This window comes from Haemorhous mexicanus, chromosome 10, assembly GCF_027477595.1.
Source record: "Haemorhous mexicanus isolate bHaeMex1 chromosome 10, bHaeMex1.pri, whole genome shotgun sequence".
Classification (NCBI taxonomy): domain Eukaryota; kingdom Metazoa; phylum Chordata; class Aves; order Passeriformes; family Fringillidae; genus Haemorhous; species Haemorhous mexicanus.
The window spans coordinates 5,390,552-5,410,129 of NC_082350.1; the positions used below are offsets into that span (position 1 = coordinate 5,390,552).

Below are 19,578 nucleotides of genomic sequence, written 5' to 3' on the forward strand. Positions count from 1 at the left end.
AGAAGCTGGGAAGCTTCACCTTCCCCATGTTTTGCTGCTTTGCAATGTGATTTGGAGAATTGTTTACCCAGCCTGTGAAATTGTTTTTACTTGATGACCAATGACAGCCACCTGTGTCGAGGCTGTGAGCACTCACAAGATTTTATTATCCTTCTGGTCTTTTCTTTTCTAGACTTCTGATGAAATATTTTCTTCTATTCTTTCAGTTGAGCTTTAGTATGTAATTTTCTTTTAACATAATATATATCATAAGATAGTAAATCATCCTTCTGAAACATGGGAAGAGATGAGAATCTTGAGCCCATGTTGGGATCACCTGCAAATTCCACCCCAGGAGCTGGAGGGAGGTTGGGAGAGTGAGCAAGGGAGCAACAGGGAGGGAGAAGCCAACTCCTGCCCCACGGAACTCACCACCCCAATGGAGAAGTAGTTGTTGATGATGGTGGAGGGGACAGGATCCCCGTTGGCCTCCCTGTCAGTGGGAATGATGTCGATGTGCCAGCGGTCCAGCATCACCTCCGTGCTGTGCTCTATGTCCTTCAGCACCTTCATCAGGTTGCCTCCTTCGTAGCCTGGAAGGGAAAGAGGATGAAGAAGGGGAGCACAGGCAGGTGCCAAGCACTTGGGGATGCTGCTATGGCACATCCTTGCAGCAGTGGCAGAGATTTTGGCTCAGGCAGGGCTCTCCAAATGGAAAAGCTTGGGCAGGACCCAGCTAGGGAGGGCTCAGAAAGCAGCAGCTGCTCTTTTTGGAAGGAGTTCGAGGCACCAGGCTTAGATGCAGCTCTGAACCTCATCCCAGGAGCCCGGCAGCCCTCCCTCCCCTGCGGATGGCCCCGCTGAAGGGCTCCCAAGGGCGGCCACGCCCTGGGCGGTGCTCGCCCATCCTCACCTCCTCCCCAGCGCAGGCACCGAGCGAGGTCATTGCCCGTCCCCAGGGGCAGGACGGCCACCGGGGGGTGCTTCACCAGGTTCGCCTTATCTGCAGGGCAAGGGAGAAGAGAGGTTTGGGGCTGACGAGGCTCATTCCCTGCTCCTCTCCGTGCCCCTCCTCAGCCAGCAGCCTGGAGGGATGCTGCTGGCAGGATCACTGTGAAAAATGCGTGGTTTATGGTTGGCTTTTTGCAGATATTAAAATGAATGTTATATGTGTTGTGTTAGAAAGTGATGCTGTGTTAATGCTCTTATGTAGTGTGTTAAATATAGTTTTAGGTTATAACAAAATGTTAAAATAGAAACTATGCTATGTAGGATACTTTTTTTAAAAAAAGAGGAATGAGGTACTCCCACTGAGATAGCAGCCACAGGACACCCCAATCTTTCAGAAAAAAAGAATTTATTGCTCTATTATCAGGAGAAACGAACTTCTTCCTGCCTCACTCAGGCCTGAAGATACCGTCAGGATTCAGAGGAAGAAGCTGACACTGCCCAGACAGAATCCTGTGCTTGAATGGAATTGATGCATCATGTATGAGGTGTATGAATATGTAACAGGCTGTTGTTTTTAAGGGTTAATCCTCTGTTAATGTGTGTCCTTTTTCAGGCTTATTTTGCCCAGAAAAGGTACCCAGACCATCTGTAACTCTTTGTTCTTATTGTCTCATATTGTCCTAATCCAAATTGTCCAAATTATTATTACTCTAATTGTATTACTATTTTTTAACCATTTTATTACTGTTAAACTTTAAAAAATTTCAAAACAAGTGATTGGCATTTTTCACCATCACCACCCCACTTTCCCTGGGGGAATATGGGGAATCTGTGGCAGAGCACCAAGGATGCAGGTGGGTGATGCTCTGCAGGAGCACAGCTGTGCTCACTCACCTATGCAGTCCAGGATCCAACCCACGGTGCCATCCCCTCCACAGGCCAGCACACGGAAATCCGGGGTGTCCCGAAAGAAGTTCAGCCTGGGGAAAGCCAGGAGAGACAAGGGGGGATGTGGGAGAGCAGGGCCCCGTGGGAGGGGGCAGAGGATTGAGAGGAATGGCAGATTTGTCTTTGCAAACAAGCTGTGGGTCTGCTGGTAGAGAAAACTAGCTCTGGGAGATAAAAGAAACAACGGGAAGGGTTCCACTGATTGAGGAATGGGAAAAGAGATTTGCTTTTAAAAATGAACTTTAGGTTTGCTGATAAACGAAATCAGACATTGAGTGATGAAAGAAACAATGGGGAAGGGAAAAAACCCTAAATTCTGTAGGAATCAAAAATTAAAAGGGAGGGTTATACATTAGAGGGAAATCTTTGGGATCAGGTGTTTTGGGAAGTCTGTACCTCTTAACTACCTCAGCCAAGGGGGAAAGAGAAAGGGAAATGTGGGAAATTAGGATAAAAAGGAGGCTGCGTCCTCCAAAAATTGGAGAGATCCCAGGGGAATGCCCCATGGCCTCTCCCTTTATTGGAATAAAGCCAGAAAGGACTCCTCTGTCTCCTTTTTGGACATCAAGCTCTGGTGTTTGTGGATTAATTTTCCTACCAGGATCACCTGCAGCAGCTCCTTACCCTGGCGTGGGCCCGCCACGGTCCAGGTTGTACACTTGGCGTGGGTTGAGCAGGTAGTGAAACTTCCGGAGCACCCTGGGAGGAGAGAGATGTCAGGGATGCCATTGCAATCTATGTGTTATTAGAAAATAATTAGTGCTAAAGGAAATTAAAAACCACAGCATTTTGTGCACTAAAACCAGTGCCGGGCAACAAGCAGTAATAAGCTAAGGGATAAGGAGAGAAATTCAAACACCAGGAAGATGACTGTCTCCAGAGATGGATATTTCAAGGGAATTTTTTTCATCTGACAAGACCCCAGCAGGAGGCATTTGACAGGCATCATCAGAAGTTTATCCCAGAAAGTTTTCACTGGACAGGATTCCAGCAACTATCCACCATTTCTGGGAAACGTGGCAGCAAGAAAGAAGAACTACAATAATATGCTAAAATATGCTAAAGAGAAGTCCCTTCCAGAGCCCAAAGGACTGTATAAAATGAAAAATGACATAAGAAATGACATCTGGACACCCACTTTGGGGGGATTTTGGTGTGACAGAAGCCAAATCCTGGGTTTCCCCGACTCTGATCGCCTGGCTCAGAGTGGAAATTGCTTGTGACTTTTTCCAAACGTACACCTTTATTGTTTAATAAATCTCCTTGATTATTAAATTGGAGTATTCATTTAGAACACCATGAAGGTGATTCCCACACCGGGAGGGATGCCCAGCAGCCCTGGGGGGAGGCTGTTCCCAGGCAGGAGCCCACCTACCGCTCCCCTTGCCTTCCTCCACTCTTGGGGTTCACAAACACGAGCAGCGGGTGTGTCCCGGGCTGAGGGCTGATCTGGGGGGGCAGAAAAGGCACCTGTGAATTCCTCACCTGTGCAGCTTTCAGTGGAAAACTGCAGCACCTGGAACCTACCTGCAGCCCTTGCCCATCCACTGTGGTGGAGTTGAACTTGAAGGCCTGGCTGTCCTCGGGGCTGGTGCTGGCAGGGGAGTCGCTCTCGGAGCGCCGGCAGTGGGACTGCCTGTCCTTTGGGAACCAAGGTGTGGGTGCCCACCCTGCCCACGAGGCAGTGCCAGCAGCCAGGGGAGGCACAGCAGCCTCAGCAGGGCCCCTGTCACTGGCAGCGAGGAGGGGGACACTCACCAGGATAACAGGGGGGCACTCACCAGGACAAGGGGGACACTCACCAGGATAACAGGGGGGCACTCACCAGGATAATAGGGGGGCACTTTACCAGGACAAAGGGGGGACACTTTACCAGGATAAAGGGGGGGCACTTACCAGGACAACTGGGCAGATGTAGGATGGGAGCAAGATGTGGTCCCGCAGCGGGCCCCCATCACACTCTGGCTTCACGTGGGAGGCACACTTGTTGTGGAGCTGCAGGGGTGGGAGGAAGGGATGTGGAGCAGAGGACACCTGCCCTCCCCTGAGCAGGAGCCCAGAGCTGGCCATGCAGGCACTGAGGGTGTGCCCCAGCCCCGGGCACTCACCGTGATCTGGCACCAGACACAGTGCAGGCCAGTGATGCCCTGGTAGCACTTGATGCTCTTGTGACATCTGTCACACTTGGCAGGTGAGTTGCCCTCGATCCAGGTGTGCTGCATCACCTGCAAGGCACGGGGACACGGTGGCACAGCACCCACTGACCCACAGGCACCTCCTTCCTGCTAGGGGTGTCCATCAGGATTTTGGAAGCTTGTCCTGCAGGGATGCTGCTGATCCAATCCTGCCCCTCTGCAGAGCCACAGCAAATCTTGGAGCTGGGGGTCGTGTGGGTGCCTGGGGACGGGGGATAGGGTGCATCCTGCAAGGCTCTGGATGCTGGGAATGCCCATGAGCTGCTGCCCAGGATGTGAGGGGCAAAACCCAGGGGAAGAAGCCATGGGGAAGCAGAGCAGGAGACCAGGACACCCAGTGGCTCAGAAATGCACCAGCTGCCTACTCACACTTGTGTTTTTCTTGGATTTAACATAGGTGCTGATGCAGGAAGCGATGTCTTTGGACACACACCTCTCATGGACCGTGTACTTGCAGACTGGTCAGAGACAAAAATCATAAAGAAACTGAATCATTCAGGTTTGAAAAGCCCTGTAAAAATTCAGGTTAGAAAAGCCCTGTAACACCCTTCAGTCCAGCTATCACCCCAACACCACCAGGGCACCACTACCCCAAGTACCACCAAGAAGATGGCCAGCATCCCTCCCCAGCACGGCAGCTGCTCCCTCCCCACTCAGCCTGCAGCACCCACGGGGCTCAGCACGAACAGGGACCAATCCTCCCTCCCCAGGGCACCACTGGCTGTGGCAGGAGCCATCAGACTGGGAGTTCAGGGCTCTGGCCAGGACTCACAGGAGCAGCAGAGGCCCTGCTTGCGGACCCCCAGCAGCATGGTGCGGCAGAAGTTGCAGTAGGCAGGTTTCTTGAAGTGCTTCAGCCTCCAGGCATGCTGCCCATCATCTTTCACGTTCTGCAGAGCAGGGGAGTGGAGGGTGGAGGTCACTCCCCTGCTGCCAAGAATCCCAGCACCCTCAGCCTGTCATTTAAATCAGCTTTTCCTGCCCTAAAAACCCCACGGTGTTTCTGGGAGTTGGCAGGATCGTGGGCTCTCCCTGTTCCCCCCTTCTCTCGTGGTGTTCCCCAGAGCATCCCTGCCACTGCATCCCCCTGGGCACGTCCAGCTCCAGCTCCCATGGACCCTTGGCACAGCCCAGCCACAGGGAAGATCTTGGCAGCTGACAGGAAAGTGCCTTCACATTTGGGGCCAAGCCACCACGGGGTGACAAAAGCACAAACCCCTTCATCTGGGGCCAGGCATGAGTGCTTTGCAGGAGCCAGCTAAAATTCCCTGCTGTCTTGATTTTTTCTGCCAGAAAGCCTGGCCCCCACCCCCCCTCTCAGGGGAACCAGGGGCACCACGAGCAAAACCATCTTTCCCTGCAAATTTTTACCTGAGGGCCAGGGGTGCACTTGAAAGAAATGAAGGCCAAAAGGATGAAAAAACAAGACAGAGAAATAAAGGGGGTCCCAACAACCCCACCTTTGCTCTTTAAGCCCCACCCTACAAGAGGAAATGCCATTTTAGGTATCTAAAATGCAGGAGGGATGCTCCTGGCAGAGGGGCCCTTCCTCAGGGGGTGGGGGCAGCTGTGACTGTGACCTTCTCATTTTAGGTTTTGATTAAATGCTGATCCAAGTGGAGTGCACTGCCATAGCAAGGAGCAAGCCCAGCCTCAAAAATTGGAACCTGGAAAGATTTGGGGGGTGAAGAGGGCAGGGTGGGGGTGTCAGCAGGGGCTGGGGGCCAGTGTGGGGCTGTGTGGTGCTCTGTGAGTTCGTGGTGGGTTGCTGGGGGTAGGCTGGACCAGGTGTCCTCAGGGACACTCACTGTCTCCATGCCCAGGAGGACCAGCAAGGGGATGGTGGTCATGCCACCCCGGATCCACTCCTCCAGTGTCACAGTCCCATCGTGGTTGTAGTCGATCTCCTCCATCATAGCCTTCAGGATCTGGAGGAGGGCACAAAATGTGGTGTGTGGGACAGCAATGCCAGCCAGGGCTGTGGCTGAGAGCCCCTGCAGCTGCCCCTGGTGCCTCCAGCCCCAGCACTCACAGGCTTCAGCTCGGTGGAGTCCCACTCCAGGTACTCAGCCACGTGCACCATCTGGTTGATGATACGATCCAGCTCCTAAGCACACACACAGAGCAGTGCCCAGGCTTAGGGATGGCTCCAGGCTCCAGCAGAGTGTCCAGCTCCAAGCCCCCAGGGTCTACATCCCCACATGCCCAAGGCTACCCCAGCCCCACCCACACAGGAGGGGCAGCAAACCCCAATCCTCAGTGGGTGCTCCTTCTTTTTTCAGGGCCTTCTGCCCTGCAAAAAAATCTGTAAAGGATTTTCCTTGGGAAGAACTATTCTGATAAACCAGATCTTATTTGCAGCAGGTTTCAAGGAGAAAACATCATAGGAGAAGGAGCTGTGCATGATTTTTTCCTTCCCTGAAGCACCATGACCTGATGCAGTGCTACAATCCTTGGTGGGTGGATTTTTTCCGAGCTCCTGCTGGATGCACCAGAGCTGCCATGTGAGCCCAGCTGCTGCTTCCCTCCTCCCTTCCCATATCCCTGCCCCTTTGTGGAGCCCCTCAGCAGGGCAGGGGGCACCCCAGCAGTGTCCTGCAGGTCCCCAGCCCCCTGAGCAGCCCCTGTCCCAAGGGAAGGCTCACCGAGCTGTCCAGGAGGCCGTTCCCATCGGTGTCGTAGAGGCGAAACATGACTGCAGGGAGGAGAGAAGCTGCTGAGAATTGGAGCCCAGCCCCAGGGCACCCAGGCTGCTGGAGCTTCAGGGTGGGAGCAGCACTGTGCTGGCTCAGCCAGGCTGAGGTGTGACCCCAGGGCTGTGGAGAATCAAGCCCTCTTGGGCAGACACTGTGCTAAGCACACCCTGCATGTCCCTGCCCCAGTGCAGCTGCTGGCACCCCCTGGAAGGGAAACTCATCCCACAGGCTGCCCTGGGCTGCTCACTGGTATCTCCAGGAGGTGCCAGGAGGGAGAATTAGAAATGTATTCATGGAATCACAGAATCATTTAGGTTGGAAAAGCCCTCGAAGATCATCAAGTCCAACCATTAACCAGCACTGAGACAGAAATGTCCCACATCTCCATGGCTTTGAAATACCTCCAGGGATGGTGACTTCACCACAGCCTGTTGCAGGGCTTGACTTCACTTTTGGGGAAGAAATCTTCCTGAGTATCCAATCTGAACCTCCCCTAGTGTAGCTTGGGGCCATTCCTTCTTGTCCTGTCACTGGATTTGTCCATGCAAACTTCCACACAAGTAGCAAAGACACAGGCAGGAGCAGAAGGGGATGCTGAGGGGTTTTCCCAAGTGGACAGGAGCAGCCAGGCCCCCCTGCAGGTGACACCCTGAGCCCCTGGTCCCCCTCCCCACAGCGTGAGCCCAGGGTGACACTTACACTCCAGCTTGTCCTCTGCTCGTCCCCTCTCCAGCAGGGACAGGTAGCAGACAATGTCCTTCAGGTGCACCACCTGGGCCACGGGGGTGGGAGGAGGAGGAGGGGTGGCCTTCAGGGAGCTGGAGCCTTTCCGCAGGCTGAAGGGCAGCCTCTTCTCCACGCTCCTCGTGCCTGTGGGCAGGGACAGAGGCCACACACAGGGATGACTCTGGAGCAGGGATTGTCACCAGGTGGGACATGGGAACTCTGTGGCAGGGACCCTTTTGGCATGGGACTGAGGGACACCACAGGGACAGGGCTGGGACACAGAGGGGACATGGAAATGGGCATGAAAAGGGCACTTGGGGCTGGTGCCACCGCAGGCTCAGGGCTGGGCAGTGCCACTCAGTCCTTGGGGTGCAGACTCCTGTGGCATTCACATTCTCTGGAATAATCCCTTCGCCCAGGATTGTTCTCCTGGGAAGCTGAGAAGCCTCAGAGAAAAGGAAAACAATTCTGATCTCATTTGCTTCTCCTGTGCTGTGCTCCTGTGGAATGTGTTTGGAGATTGTTCACCCACAGGTGATTGTTCCATTGCATTCTGCTGGGAGTTGTTTTCACTCTTTGGCCAACCAGGGCCAAGCTGTGTCAGGGCTCTGGAGAGAGTCAGGAATTTTCATTATTATCTTTTTAGCCTTCTTTCTGTATTCTTCAGTATAGTTTAGTATAGCATTCTTTAATATAATACAGTATCATAAAACAATAAATGAGCCTTCTGAGAACATGGAGTCAGATCCATCATTCCTTCCTCCCTGCCACAGGGGTCCCTGCTAATACAGCAGACTGCCAAATCCCATCACTGCAGCTACGGGATGGGCAGCTGGAGAAATGAGTCCTGCTGGGAACAAGCATCCACCCAGAGGGAGGGAGGGAGAAGCTCAGTGGGCAGCAAGGCAGCTTGCCAGGGTGCCAGGACAGCCCATGCTCACTGATGCCCGTGCCAAGAGCAGGAGGGATGCTCCTGGCAGAGGGGGGCTGGGGCAAGGGGCAGCTGTGACTCACTGCCCATTTCCCCCTCCACACAAGATGCTGCCTACAGCTAATTAAGACTTTGACTGATGGGAGCTCTATGGGATGGGATCTGTAGCTTAAGTTTGCCAGGATGCCAGGAACCCAGTGAGTTTGGGAGGTCACTGCCACCACGCTGGGGACTTGACCAGAAGGTGGGGAGGGCTTGTCACTTGTCACTGCCCCAGTCTCCCTGTGGAGCCCCAGGCAAGCTCACCTGGTGACTGAGGGCTGAGCAGAGACACGGAGGAGATCTTGGAAGAGCCCGAGGAGTTGTGAGCAGAAGTGGTGCCAGCGGTGGATTTCTGGGAGGATGATCTGGACCAGCTGGGGGAGGCATTGGGGATGGATGCCAGGGTGAGGGATGCTGGCTGGGGCTCAGCTGAGTTGCTGTGGCAGCCCTTGGGCTCGGGAGTGTGTCGTCCCAGAGCACTCCGAAGGGTTTTCCCATTGATCCCTGCAAGCAGACATGCCCAAGGGCAGTGTGACACCAGGGTGTCCATGTCCCTTCCTCCAGGAGCTGGTGCTGGCTGCTTGCCCTGGCTCCTCTCTGCTAGCCCCATGCCTCTCTGCCCTGGCATCCCAGCCCCAGGGCTCTCTGAGGGGCACCACAGGCAGCCCCTCACCCTCCTGCCCTGCCCAGCAGTGTCACATCCCTGGGTGACAGCCACCACAGTGCCCAGAGCAGGTAGGGAGGATGTGCTCCTCCATCACCAGCCAGAGCTGGGGACGTGCTCCCTTTCCCTTTGCAATTTATAGTCCTTTCAGCAGATGTCACCACCAGCCACTAATCCTCCCTCTGGGGGAGGCAGAGCTGGGTGCCTGGCACACACAGCCTGCTCTGGGTGCAGCTGGGTGCAGGGTGGCTGCTTGCACCTGTGACCCAGGCACAGGCCACCTCAGCCTGCACAGAGATGCTGACAGAGTGACTTGGGCTCTGGAAGTGCAGAGGAAAGGGCAGGTGCCATTGCATCCTGGAGAAATCCCTCCCTGCAGCAGCACAGAGCCTTAGCAGCCCACCTGACAGATGGGGTTGTCTATATATGTCTATATGCCACAGGAGAAAAAAAAAATCTCTGTTCTCAAAACCCCTCAAACCCAAGAAATAAATTAAAAAAAACCTAGTGTCCAAAAAATAAAAAACTGTTTTAAAACTAAGCAAAACATCCTTAAAAGAAAAACCCTAAAAGCAGCCCTAGTCCATGTACAGTAGTAAAAACACTAAACATAAAAAAAAAGTCAGAATAGCAAATATTCTCCAAACATTGCCACATGTAACATAAAACCACAAAAAGTTTCAACTGTGTTTCCTAAAAAAGCCTATAGTACAAAAAACCCTCCTCTCTCCTTAATAAACTAAAAGTCGATTATCTAAAAAGTAGTAATGAACTGAGAGTCAATTATCTAAAAAGTAGTGACTAAATTAAAAATAAAAAGTTTTGCCTCACTGTGTTATGTTAAAAATCAGAAAGAAGGAAAAAAAAAGCTTTTAGAAAGTTTTCATCCTAAGCTCTGTGTGTTCCTTTTCCCATATTGTAAATTGATAAAGTTCTTTCCTTTATTCCTAAGCTAAAGCCTGCTTTGCTCTATTTCTAGTCACATCTCACATAAAAAAATTATATATTTTCATAAAAGCACTAACATTACACTAACACTGGCACCTTCAGGTGCCACCCCTTGAGGTGCCACCCCCAGCCTTCCCTCCTGTGGCAGTGTGGGAGCGTGGCACGGTGCCCCAGTGCCCAGCTGGGTGGCAGGGCTGGCTCACCCAGGCTGCTGTGCTGGGACACTCCAGGGCTCTGCTGCTGGCTCTCGGGGGAGGCTGGGCAGATCTTACGCTTGAAGGAAGTGAAGAGGTGCTGGCAAAGCTCCTCAGGCACATCAGCCTCCAGGTAGGTCTTCATGAAGAGGCAGAAGCCCTCGTAGTCGATGGGCTGGGGAGCAGACAGAGGAGGAAGAGGAGGATGGAGGTGCCCCAGGTCACCATGAGGGTGCCAGTGGGGCTGCATGCCCTGGACCCCCCCCACCCTCACTGGGCACAGCAGCTGCAGAGCCCTCCCCAAAACTGCTGCTTTCCCAAATCCCAGTGGCTGGGGTAACCTGAAGGGACCCAGGGGTAACAGAGCCAGCAATGCCCAGAGCCAGCCTGGCTGAGCCAGGTGACAGCAGGAGCTGGGGGAGTGGCAGGAAAGGGCAGAGCAGTGGGACTTGCCAGCCCAGCCCCATGGGGACTGTCCTTCTCCTGAGGACTCTGTGCCCCCTCCTTCCCTGCTGGGCACTGCCATTGTGTGACTTCTCAATGGCTTTTGTGGCTCCAGCTGTAACGAGGGTCCTGTGGTGCCCTGGAATGACAAGGTACCTTTGTGCACGTCCAGCCCACTGATTTTTCTCATTTTGCCTCGATTCCAGTGATTACAGCCCCACAGAAGGCTCTGTCCTGCTGGCACACCTACAGGTCCCTCTGAAAGCACCACTGGGAAAAAATAATCCCAACCTTCTTTGGAGGAGAGCAAGAGGGCACAGAGCTGTCTCATCCCCATGCTGGCCAAGTCATTTGCTTTGAGGGGAGAGGAAATCCCTCCCAGATTCTGCCTGCCAAGGCAATGCCCCAAAAAGCTCTCAGCAGGGTGGGCTGGGCTGGGGTGGCCGTGCAGCCAGCACGCTCTGGGGATGGCCAGGGAATCAAGTCCTGGGAGCAAAACCACGGGGAGAGCTGGGGGCCAGCAGCCAGCCCTGCCTTCTCCTGACTGCTCCCAGCTGGGGGAGCTGGGCTGGGGGAGCTGCAGGGGGCTGGGGGCTGCCAGCAGCACGGGGGGACAGCGGCGGGCACGCGGCCGTACCTGTTCGGGGTTGTACCTCGAGAGGACACCGTCCCCGTGGAACTCCTCCAGAACATCCTTGAGCTTCTTGGTGGAGTCTGGGGAGACAAAAGCACCTTGCTGAGTGTGGCCCCACTGGGCTGCCTCTGTCATCCACCAGCAGGGTGCTGCAGAGGGGTTTATGTGCTGGATGGACAATTTCTGGATCCTTCCGTGCCCGGAAGAGGCCGGCCATGCCCTGCTTCCCCTTCCACCTTCAGAGGGCAGATATGGAAAGCTGGCCTGGGAGCTTTACATACACAGAGAACTTCCTCTTGCCAGTATGAAAATAAACACAGACCCAGAGCCAAGCAAGGAAGGCGTGGACACTCCAGTCCCAGCTGCTCTGGTGTGCTAAGCACACCCTGCGTGTCCCTGCCCCAGTGCAGCTGGCTGCTGGCACCCCCTGGAAGGGCCACTCATCCCACAGGCTGCACACTGGTATCTCCAGGAGGTGCCAGGAGGGAGAAATAGAAATGTATTCATGGAATCACAGAGTCATTTAGGTTGGAAAAGCCCTTGAAGATCATCAAGTCCAACCATTAACCAGCACTGAGACAGAAATGTCCCACATCTCCGTGGCTTTGAAATACCTCCAGGGATGGTGACTTCACCACTGCCCTGGACAGCCTGTTGCAGCCTTTTCCTAAGAAAAGAAATCTTCCTGAGTATCCAATCTGAACCTCCCCTAGTGTAGCTTGGGGCCATTCCTTCTTGTCCTGTCACTGGATTTGTCCATGCAAACTTCCACCCTGGCTGAGTGTCCTTAAGGCTGGAGTGTCTGGAAGGACATTCATCATTTCAAGATAGTAAAAAGAAAGGGAAAAGCAGAAAAAATGATCAAGGTGAGTGAACATTCAGTCCTCACCTTCACACACTTCCCTGGGCATGTGCATTTAAAAGGTTCTCAGACACACCAGCCTTGTTAATTACTGGGAAATCCTCTCTCCATGTGAGGGCTCTGCTGGCTCTGATCCCCCAGCCCTCTGCTGGGGACAGAACTTGGCACTGGACCACAGCTGTCTGGGATGTCTGGGGCAGTCAAGGAGAGGGATCCTGGCCCTCCTCAGAGGACCCCAAATCCCATTCCCCAGCCCAGTGCTGAGCCATCCTACAGGGGAGAAGGCAGCTGCCCCTGCTGCAGCCTTGCTGGCCACACTTTGGTTAACGAAACCAAAAGATGCCACCAGTGTTCTGAGTCCAGCATTACAGAGGGTGTTTTATGGTCTGGGACTCAGGAAAGCAAAGCCCATCATCCTCCAGAGAGGCAGAATGAGATGCAGAGAGGGATGCTGCACACACACAGCTCTGCCTACAGCCCTGCCTGAGTCTCTGGCTGGTGGGCAGGAGCACCCCTTGGAAAAAATAATCCCAACCTTCTTGGGAGGAGAGCAAGAGGGCACAGAGCTGTTCCATCCCCAAGCTGGCCAAGTCATTTGCTTTTAGAGGGAGAGCAAATCCTTCCCAGATTCTGCCTGGCAAGGCAATGCCCCAAAAAGCTCTCAGCAGGGTGGGGTGGGGTGGCCATGAGGAACTTGTCCCCAGCCTCACCCTTCTGACAGACAGCCTCAGAGAGCTCACCATGTCCCCTTTGGCTCTCAGTCATCTCCCACCCAGCCTGCTCACCCCAAGGTGAGCCAATTCTGCAGAGCAGCAGCACCCTTGTGATTTCACACCCCTTCTCCCTTCACCCTGTGGTTTTCCTGCCCTACCCTGCCCCGCTCTCAGCACCTTCACGAGCTGCACTGCTTCTCCATCCACTGCTGTAAAAAGCACACCCACGCTCCAGCTCTGGGGCAGGCAGGACCTCAAGGACCTGGTTTTGGACCTCTGGCCTTCACCCAGGCTCTGTCTGCAGCTTCCCCCAGCTCCAGGACCCCTTAGGTGCTGCTGCACATCTCCTTTCCTCAGCAGGAGCTGCAGCAGAGCGTTGCTCTGCAAAAGCACTAAGGAAAATTACTGCAGAGGGCTGGCAGCCCAAAGCACGCCGTGGAGCAGCTCTGGTGTTTGGGAAAAGCCAGGCTGCTTTTCCTGCTTGGCATTTTACTCTGCTCAGAACGTGGGAGCCGCCGCCTTCAGACGGACTGAGCCCAGCTCACGTGTCCAGCCCCCAAAGCTCAGCTCAATCCTCCCAGCCAGGCAGGCACAGGGACCCCAGCCAGCCAGGGTGAGGGGTCAGGGGCTTCCCAAACATCTAAGGAATCACCTAGGAGGACACTAAGGAAAGGTAGGACACCAGTCCAGCACAGATCAGCAGTGCTGAAAAGCACTGGGTACTCACAGTCTGTGTACTGCTGGAGCTGGGCAAACTCGGTGGGGCTGAGCGAGATCCACGTGCCATCACTCATCTTTGGGCAGCAGGGACACTGCAGGGGCCACCAGCCACTGCCTCAGTGCCAGCCTCAGTGCCACAGGTCCCAGCAGAGCTCGGTCACATCGGCAGGGTGAGGGGCAGGGCCGGCTCTGGGGCTGCTGGCATCATCCTGCTGAGCCTGGGAGAAGCCAGCCCCAGAGCTTCAGGGCACCTGCTCAGCCTGGAGGGGACAGAGAGAGAGGAGGGGTCAGCAGGAGGCAGAGACAGGGTCTTGCTGTCCCTGGGGACAGTCACCTTCAGTGGTGTGAGCTAGGAAATGGGCTGCCAGGGTGCAAACACTGTAGATGTGGGGGATCTGAACTCCAGGGAACGGGGAGCAGAGCGTGTGAGCTGCAGGGAAACGGGGGTGAGCACAAGGAGGAGCACAGGGCACCTCACTGGTGAGCATTCTCGGGTGTCCTCTGCCACAGAGCCAGCCTGGTGCCACCCAGGCACCCCAGAGCCACAACTCTGACTGGCCAGAGGATGTGGCTGACAGAAGCCAAGCAAATTCCTTGGGCAAGGAAAGGAACTTGTCACCCCCAGCACTTCCCAGGGGAGCCCAGCAAGGGGAGCAGAAGGAAGGGCACGATTACTTAAGGATGATGCAAAAATTGGAGGCAGGGAATACAAACTTCCAGTGTACTCCTGCACCTTTGAAGCTGGTGCTTACTTCCAGAGAATCATTGTAAATGAAAATCTACAGTGCCACAGAAAAACCCTGACCAAAACTCCAGCCCACCCATTTATAGGTTTCACAATTTATTGGTCTTTTACATTCAACCAAATTGGTCATCAGGCAAAGGGCAGCATTTGGAGGAGGTGGTTGCTCTCCAAGGAGTTTGATCCCCATTTTAGGGCTGTTTCCCTGCTAAATGTTGGCTCCCACTTTCCACCAGCTGAAGCTGACAGACTGGAGAAAGCAGAGCAAGGATGAGCTGGGAAAGATCACAGGACTGACTGGGGATGATGCTTGGGGAGCACCCACATCCCCCAGCTGGCTGCACCTCTCCATTCACAGAAAAACACCTTTGATTAAGATGAACAAGTAATTCTGGGGAGCCCTCGGGTCCCCAGGGAACGTCCCTAGGGACATTCACATATGGGGATGCACCAGGAGCAGTCCCTTCACCCCCCATCCTCAGGACTTTGCCCACATTTCTGTACCAATGCTATTCTGGTTCTAAATTCAGCTGCTGAAAATGCTCCAGGGCAAGAGATGGTCCCAGGGGCTAAGCCTGGTGTTGGCAGAGGAAGAAGCAAACCCTCTTTGGGGCTCTGGGGAGGATGGAGACCCTTGAGGGCTGCCTGGATGGAAAACCAAGGGGTTTTCCAGCTGCAAGGAGTGGCTGCACACAGAGAGGAGCCCACCAAAGCCTGGCCACACGTTTGCTAGGGTTCAGTGGCACAAACCTCAGTCCTGCTCAGTCCTTTCCTCCCAGGAGGACAAAGTCACCGGGCTCTTGTTCCACCCCTCCATGGCCTGGGACTTCGTGGCTGCCCCTGAGGCAGCCTGGAGGGCTCTGGGCCTTGGGGACCCCACAGGGGGCTGTTCCTGCCCAGGGGCTGAGCAAGGGCTGTCCAGGACAGGGAGCAGTGCCCTCACTGCCCTGCCCTTGGGCATTCCTGGTGGGATAACATTCAATCCTGGGGAAAATCTCACCTTCCCCCTCTCACTGGGGCCCTGCAGCCCCATGGCAACTCGCCTGCAGGCTGTGACTATCCCAGCTCGTCCTGGCAGCCCTGTGCCACCAGCTGGGGACAGGCTGGACACAGCAGTGCTAAGGCTAGGGAAGAACTTCCCAATGTCTTCCCACACTGGCTTTGGCTTTGTGGGGATCTTCACTTGCTGAAAGCACAAGCAAGAAGGCGGTGTTTGCTCCTTTCCTGGATGATGGGTTTGTCCCAAAGTACCTCTGAGGTTGGTCCAGAAGAGCTCAGCCTGTAAGAAATGCCCAGGAACACACACAGACTTCACGTTTCCTGTTCTGTTTGATCAGAACCTCTTTTTTGTCCTGAACTTGAGAGGCTGAGAGTGCAGAACTAGCTAGAAGAAAAGGCAAAGGAGGGGACCTGGCTGGCTCCAGCTCCCTGGAGGAGTCTGAGGGCACTGAGGGCAGCAAAAACAACCCTGGCTTCTTTTAATGGTGGGTGATGGCGTAGCAGAGAGCTCCAGAAGGAAAGCAAAGCAGAGCTAATTGGGCCATCCCAAGGGGCTTTTCCCCAGCAATTGCTGGAATAACAAATGCCACTCCTGGCACGTCAGCCTCGGATTTCAGGAAGGGCAGGAAAAAGCCTCCTCAGGAATCCAGCTGCTCCTCGTTCGGCCGCCCTCTGAATTGTCAGCAGCAAATTATGTTCTATTAAATCAAATTTGCCTCTCTCTAAAAATAGCTCCCTACTAGTGTTACAAATAACACCGGATTACCCTGCCTGGAGGCGCTCACCGGGCACGGTGTGGCGTGACTCAGGGTGGGGGAGGATGGACAGAGGGACCCTGGGGGCTCCCAAACCTCCCTGGGGGAACGAGCAGGGCTGGAGCTGCGTGGAACATCCTGCCAGAGGCAGCGATGGAAGAGGAGCTGTCGGGAGCACGGATGGGTGCAGCTCCGTGGGAGCCAGGGTGCAGCCATGTAGGGCCTGAAATGCATCAAGGAGGGAAATGAAATGCCAGGCTGCAGTGAGCCATGGGCCAGCCCCCAGTGGGAAGTGGAGCCTGGACACGAGGCAGGACCAAGCCACAGTCCGTGTCCCTAAGAAAGGGCTGTCTGTGGGCATTCGGGGATGGGGAATCCCAGAAGCAGCAGTGGGATGGCAGAGGAGCTGATTTCCCAGCCAGACATCCCTGTCTGGAGCCTCCTCACCAGCCCCCAGGTGCTGCTGTGGATGGAGGACCCAGCTCCTCATCCCACAGCACAGTGCTCTGGTGTCACCGTGGCACTGGGAGGCCTTGTTCCACTGCCCCCCAGGGCCACAGCTGCTGATGGGGACCCAGCTCTGCCCACGCTGGGGCACAGAACCACAGACAGAGGGCTGGCAGAGCCTCCAGCCTCCCATCAGCTTCACAGGAAACTGTGGATGGGGCTGCAGCACCTGCCCTGTAGGAGATTTCTGCTCCAGACACCTTTGGGAAGGAAAACCATGGGCTCCTTGAGCTGCAGGAGGTGGCAGGAGGTGGCAACACTCCTGCTGAGCTCACACACACACGTGCAGAGGCTGTGGCTCCCTGGCAGCAGAGGGATCCAGCAGGGAATGATGCTGGGCTCATCCCTGCTTCCCTGCCCAGGCTTGCAGAAGCCACGGTCACGTGCCACATCTCCTGGGGCACAAGCGTGGCAGGTCCCTGCAGGAATGGCATTTTCCAGGCCTCCCCCACCATCTTTTGGAAAGATCAGCCTATTTTTGTGGTGGATGGGGAGAGGCCCCTGAGGCGGTGGGTGGAGTATAAATCCCTCCTGTCCCACTGCAGCAAACAAACCCCAACCAAGTCACGCTCAAACTATTTTCTGCAGCCACAGGAGAAGGCACTTTTCTGCATTTTGCCAGCCCAGGAGGACACTCAGGATCAGGTTTTTCCATTCTCCAAACCTGTTGCTGTCTACACATTCCCCTGACCCTTTGAGCAACACCCACACAGAGCAAGTCCAGGTGCCTCACACCAGCTTTGCTTTGGAGACCGAGCACCCTCGTGGCACCTGGGTGATAAAAGGTGCTGGCAGGGGTGCCTGGAGCATCTAGCACCAGTGACACAGGGAGAGGTGGGTGGCTGTGGCCACCCCTCCAGCCCCAGGGCTGGGCTGTGGCTGTACCAGCTCCCAGCTGGGTGCTGGGAAAGCTTGGCTCAACCTTGTGGCAGCACAGCCTCCCTTGGAACTCACCCACCACCAGGGCCAGGACAGCTCAGCTCATACCCCAGAGACACCAACAACTTCCTGACTTACTACAGTTGGATTTTTAGAGAATAATTTTGCTGGCTGAGTTCAGAGCAGACTGGATCTGAGCTAGGATACCTCTGGAGCAAGGCCCTTCTCCTTGGACCTGCAGGTCCCACTCAAACCAGACCTTGTCTCATGGAAAAGCCCTTTCCCACTCCAGACAGGGCAGCAAATGCTGGGCCTGCAGCATTTGGAAGGACTGGGATCCACCCCAGGATCCCACCTCCATCACCTTGCACATGTAAGCCCAGGACTTCAGGACACCTCCAAAGCTGTCAGACAGAAGCCCTGGCTCTCTCTCCCTGCAGGAATCCTGTGGCCACGAGTCCCGTGGCTTATAGCCACACCTTGTGCAGGATAGTGCTGCTTCCTGGTAGCTTTGAAAGGCATTCTCCCCTTTCATCCCCCAACACAACCTGCAGAACAAGTCACATCCAGCCCCCTTCCACGGGCCAGACACACCAGCACCGCCTCAGCCCTCCCAAAGTCCTCCAAAGCCAACGGCCCCGGCAATTTCTACTTAACAAGAAGGACACTAACGAGCTTTTCCAGCCTGGCAACACACAGGAACAGCTGGATTGGGCTGTTCTTCTGCCCAGCCAAAGCACGGGTGGTTTTATAGCCAGGCTGAGAACCAACACACACGGAGACACCAGTGAAGGTGGTGTAGGGAGCTGTTGGGGGCTGTAGGGGGGTGTAGCCCCCTGGGCTGCTTTAGGGGCTGGTTGCCATCCTCCCCACCCTGCGGACGAGGGTACGCTGCCCTCTCTCCACCCTTCGGGAAGCTTTCCTCAGGAGCGGAGCCACACGCCGGGGAATCCCGATTCCCCAAGCCCAGCGCTGCCCCGCTCCCGAAACCGCGGGGGAAGGGGGTCGGGGCTGGCCCGGGGGAGGGTCGGGGACTCCGAGGGCAGCAGACGGGGACCGACGTGCGCTGCCGAGCCGCTCCCGCGTGGGGTGGGGGATCCCGAGCGGATCGGGGGGTTTGCCCACGACTGAAAGGGGTGAGCCCACAGGCATCGCCGCCTCCCCGCCCAGCCCCGCGTCCCCCCGCCGCTGTCCCCTTACTTGGCGGCGGCAGCGCGGTGCCATCGGCGGGACCGGCGGGGCGCTCCGGCGGCGGCGCCTCCGGGGCTGGCGATGCTCAGGAGGGTTGCTCAGCCCGGCGGTTCCGGGACCAGCGGTACCGGGCAGTGTTGCTCAGCCCGGCGGTTCCGGGGCTGGCGGTGCCGGGGACGGTTGCTCAGCCCGGCGGTTCCGGAGCTGCCGGTGCCGGGGACGGTTGCTCAGCCCGGCGGTTCCGGGACCAGCGGTACCGGGCAGTGTTGCTCAGCCCGGCGGTTCCGGGACCAGCGGTGCCCGGGAGGGTTGCTCAGCCCGGCGGTTCCGGGGCTGGCGGTGCCGGGGACGGTTGCTCAGCCCGGCGGTTCCGGGACCAGCGGTGCCCGGGAGGGTTGCTCAGCCCGGCGGTTCCGGAGCTGGCGGCGCCCCGGAGGGTTGCTCAGCCCGGCGCTCCCGCGGCGGGGCGGGGATGGGGATGCGAACGGGCCCGGCCCGCCCCGCTCCGCTCCGCCCGCCTCCCCCGGCACCGGGCGGCCAGGCTGGGAGGGGGAGGAAGATGAGGAGGAGGAGGAGTTGGAGGGAAGAGCCCGGCGGCCCCGACCTCGCCCCAGCCCCCGCCCCTCGTCGGGCCCGGGGCAGCGCCCGGGAGCAGCGGGGCGGGAGCAGCCGGCTGCGGGGGCGGCGGGAGACGTGTTTCCATGATAAAACTCATGGGTGGTGAATCCCCACCTCCCCTCAGCGGCAGGGTTTTCCCCACTTCCCGATGACGGCGCACACTGCCCCGCCACCCTGACGCACCCCGTCCTTGTCGCCGTGCCTGTCTCCATCCCCAGCCCTAAGCCCATCTTTGTCCCC

At 56.1% G+C, this 19,578-nt stretch overlaps 1 protein-coding gene across 4 annotated transcripts in view; it reads right to left on the minus strand.

Moving 5' to 3' along the window:
- LOC132331558 (diacylglycerol kinase gamma-like) overlaps positions 1-19,167 on the minus strand; it is a 28,157-nt gene extending 8,990 nt beyond the window's left edge. The window contains exons 1-19 of one of the 4 annotated variants that reach the window (XM_059855042.1): positions 18,730-19,164; positions 13,655-13,907; positions 11,356-11,454; positions 10,284-10,449; positions 8,733-8,972; positions 7,469-7,639; positions 6,719-6,768; positions 6,106-6,180; positions 5,882-6,001; positions 4,846-4,963; positions 4,443-4,531; positions 3,987-4,103; positions 3,775-3,873; positions 3,406-3,519; positions 3,254-3,327; positions 2,503-2,577; positions 1,825-1,910; positions 893-982; positions 412-572 (exon numbers count right to left, since the gene is read on the minus strand). In XM_059855042.1, the coding sequence (XP_059711025.1) occupies positions 412-572; positions 893-982; positions 1,825-1,910; positions 2,503-2,577; positions 3,254-3,327; positions 3,406-3,519; positions 3,775-3,873; positions 3,987-4,103; positions 4,443-4,531; positions 4,846-4,963; positions 5,882-6,001; positions 6,106-6,180; positions 6,719-6,768; positions 7,469-7,639; positions 8,733-8,972; positions 10,284-10,449; positions 11,356-11,454; positions 13,655-13,714 (2,004 nt within the window). In that variant the 5' untranslated portion in view covers positions 13,715-13,907; positions 18,730-19,164. Of the gene's footprint in view, positions 1-411; positions 573-892; positions 983-1,824; positions 1,911-2,502; positions 2,578-3,253; positions 3,328-3,405; positions 3,520-3,774; positions 3,874-3,986; positions 4,104-4,442; positions 4,532-4,845; positions 4,964-5,881; positions 6,002-6,105; positions 6,181-6,718; positions 6,769-7,468; positions 7,640-8,732; positions 8,973-10,283; positions 10,450-10,874; positions 10,989-11,355; positions 11,455-13,654; positions 13,908-18,729 lie in introns of those variants that run through there. The other 3 variants (XM_059855044.1, XM_059855045.1, XM_059855046.1) reach the window with 3 other exon arrangements.
- Between the last annotated feature and the right edge of the window lie 411 nt (positions 19,168-19,578).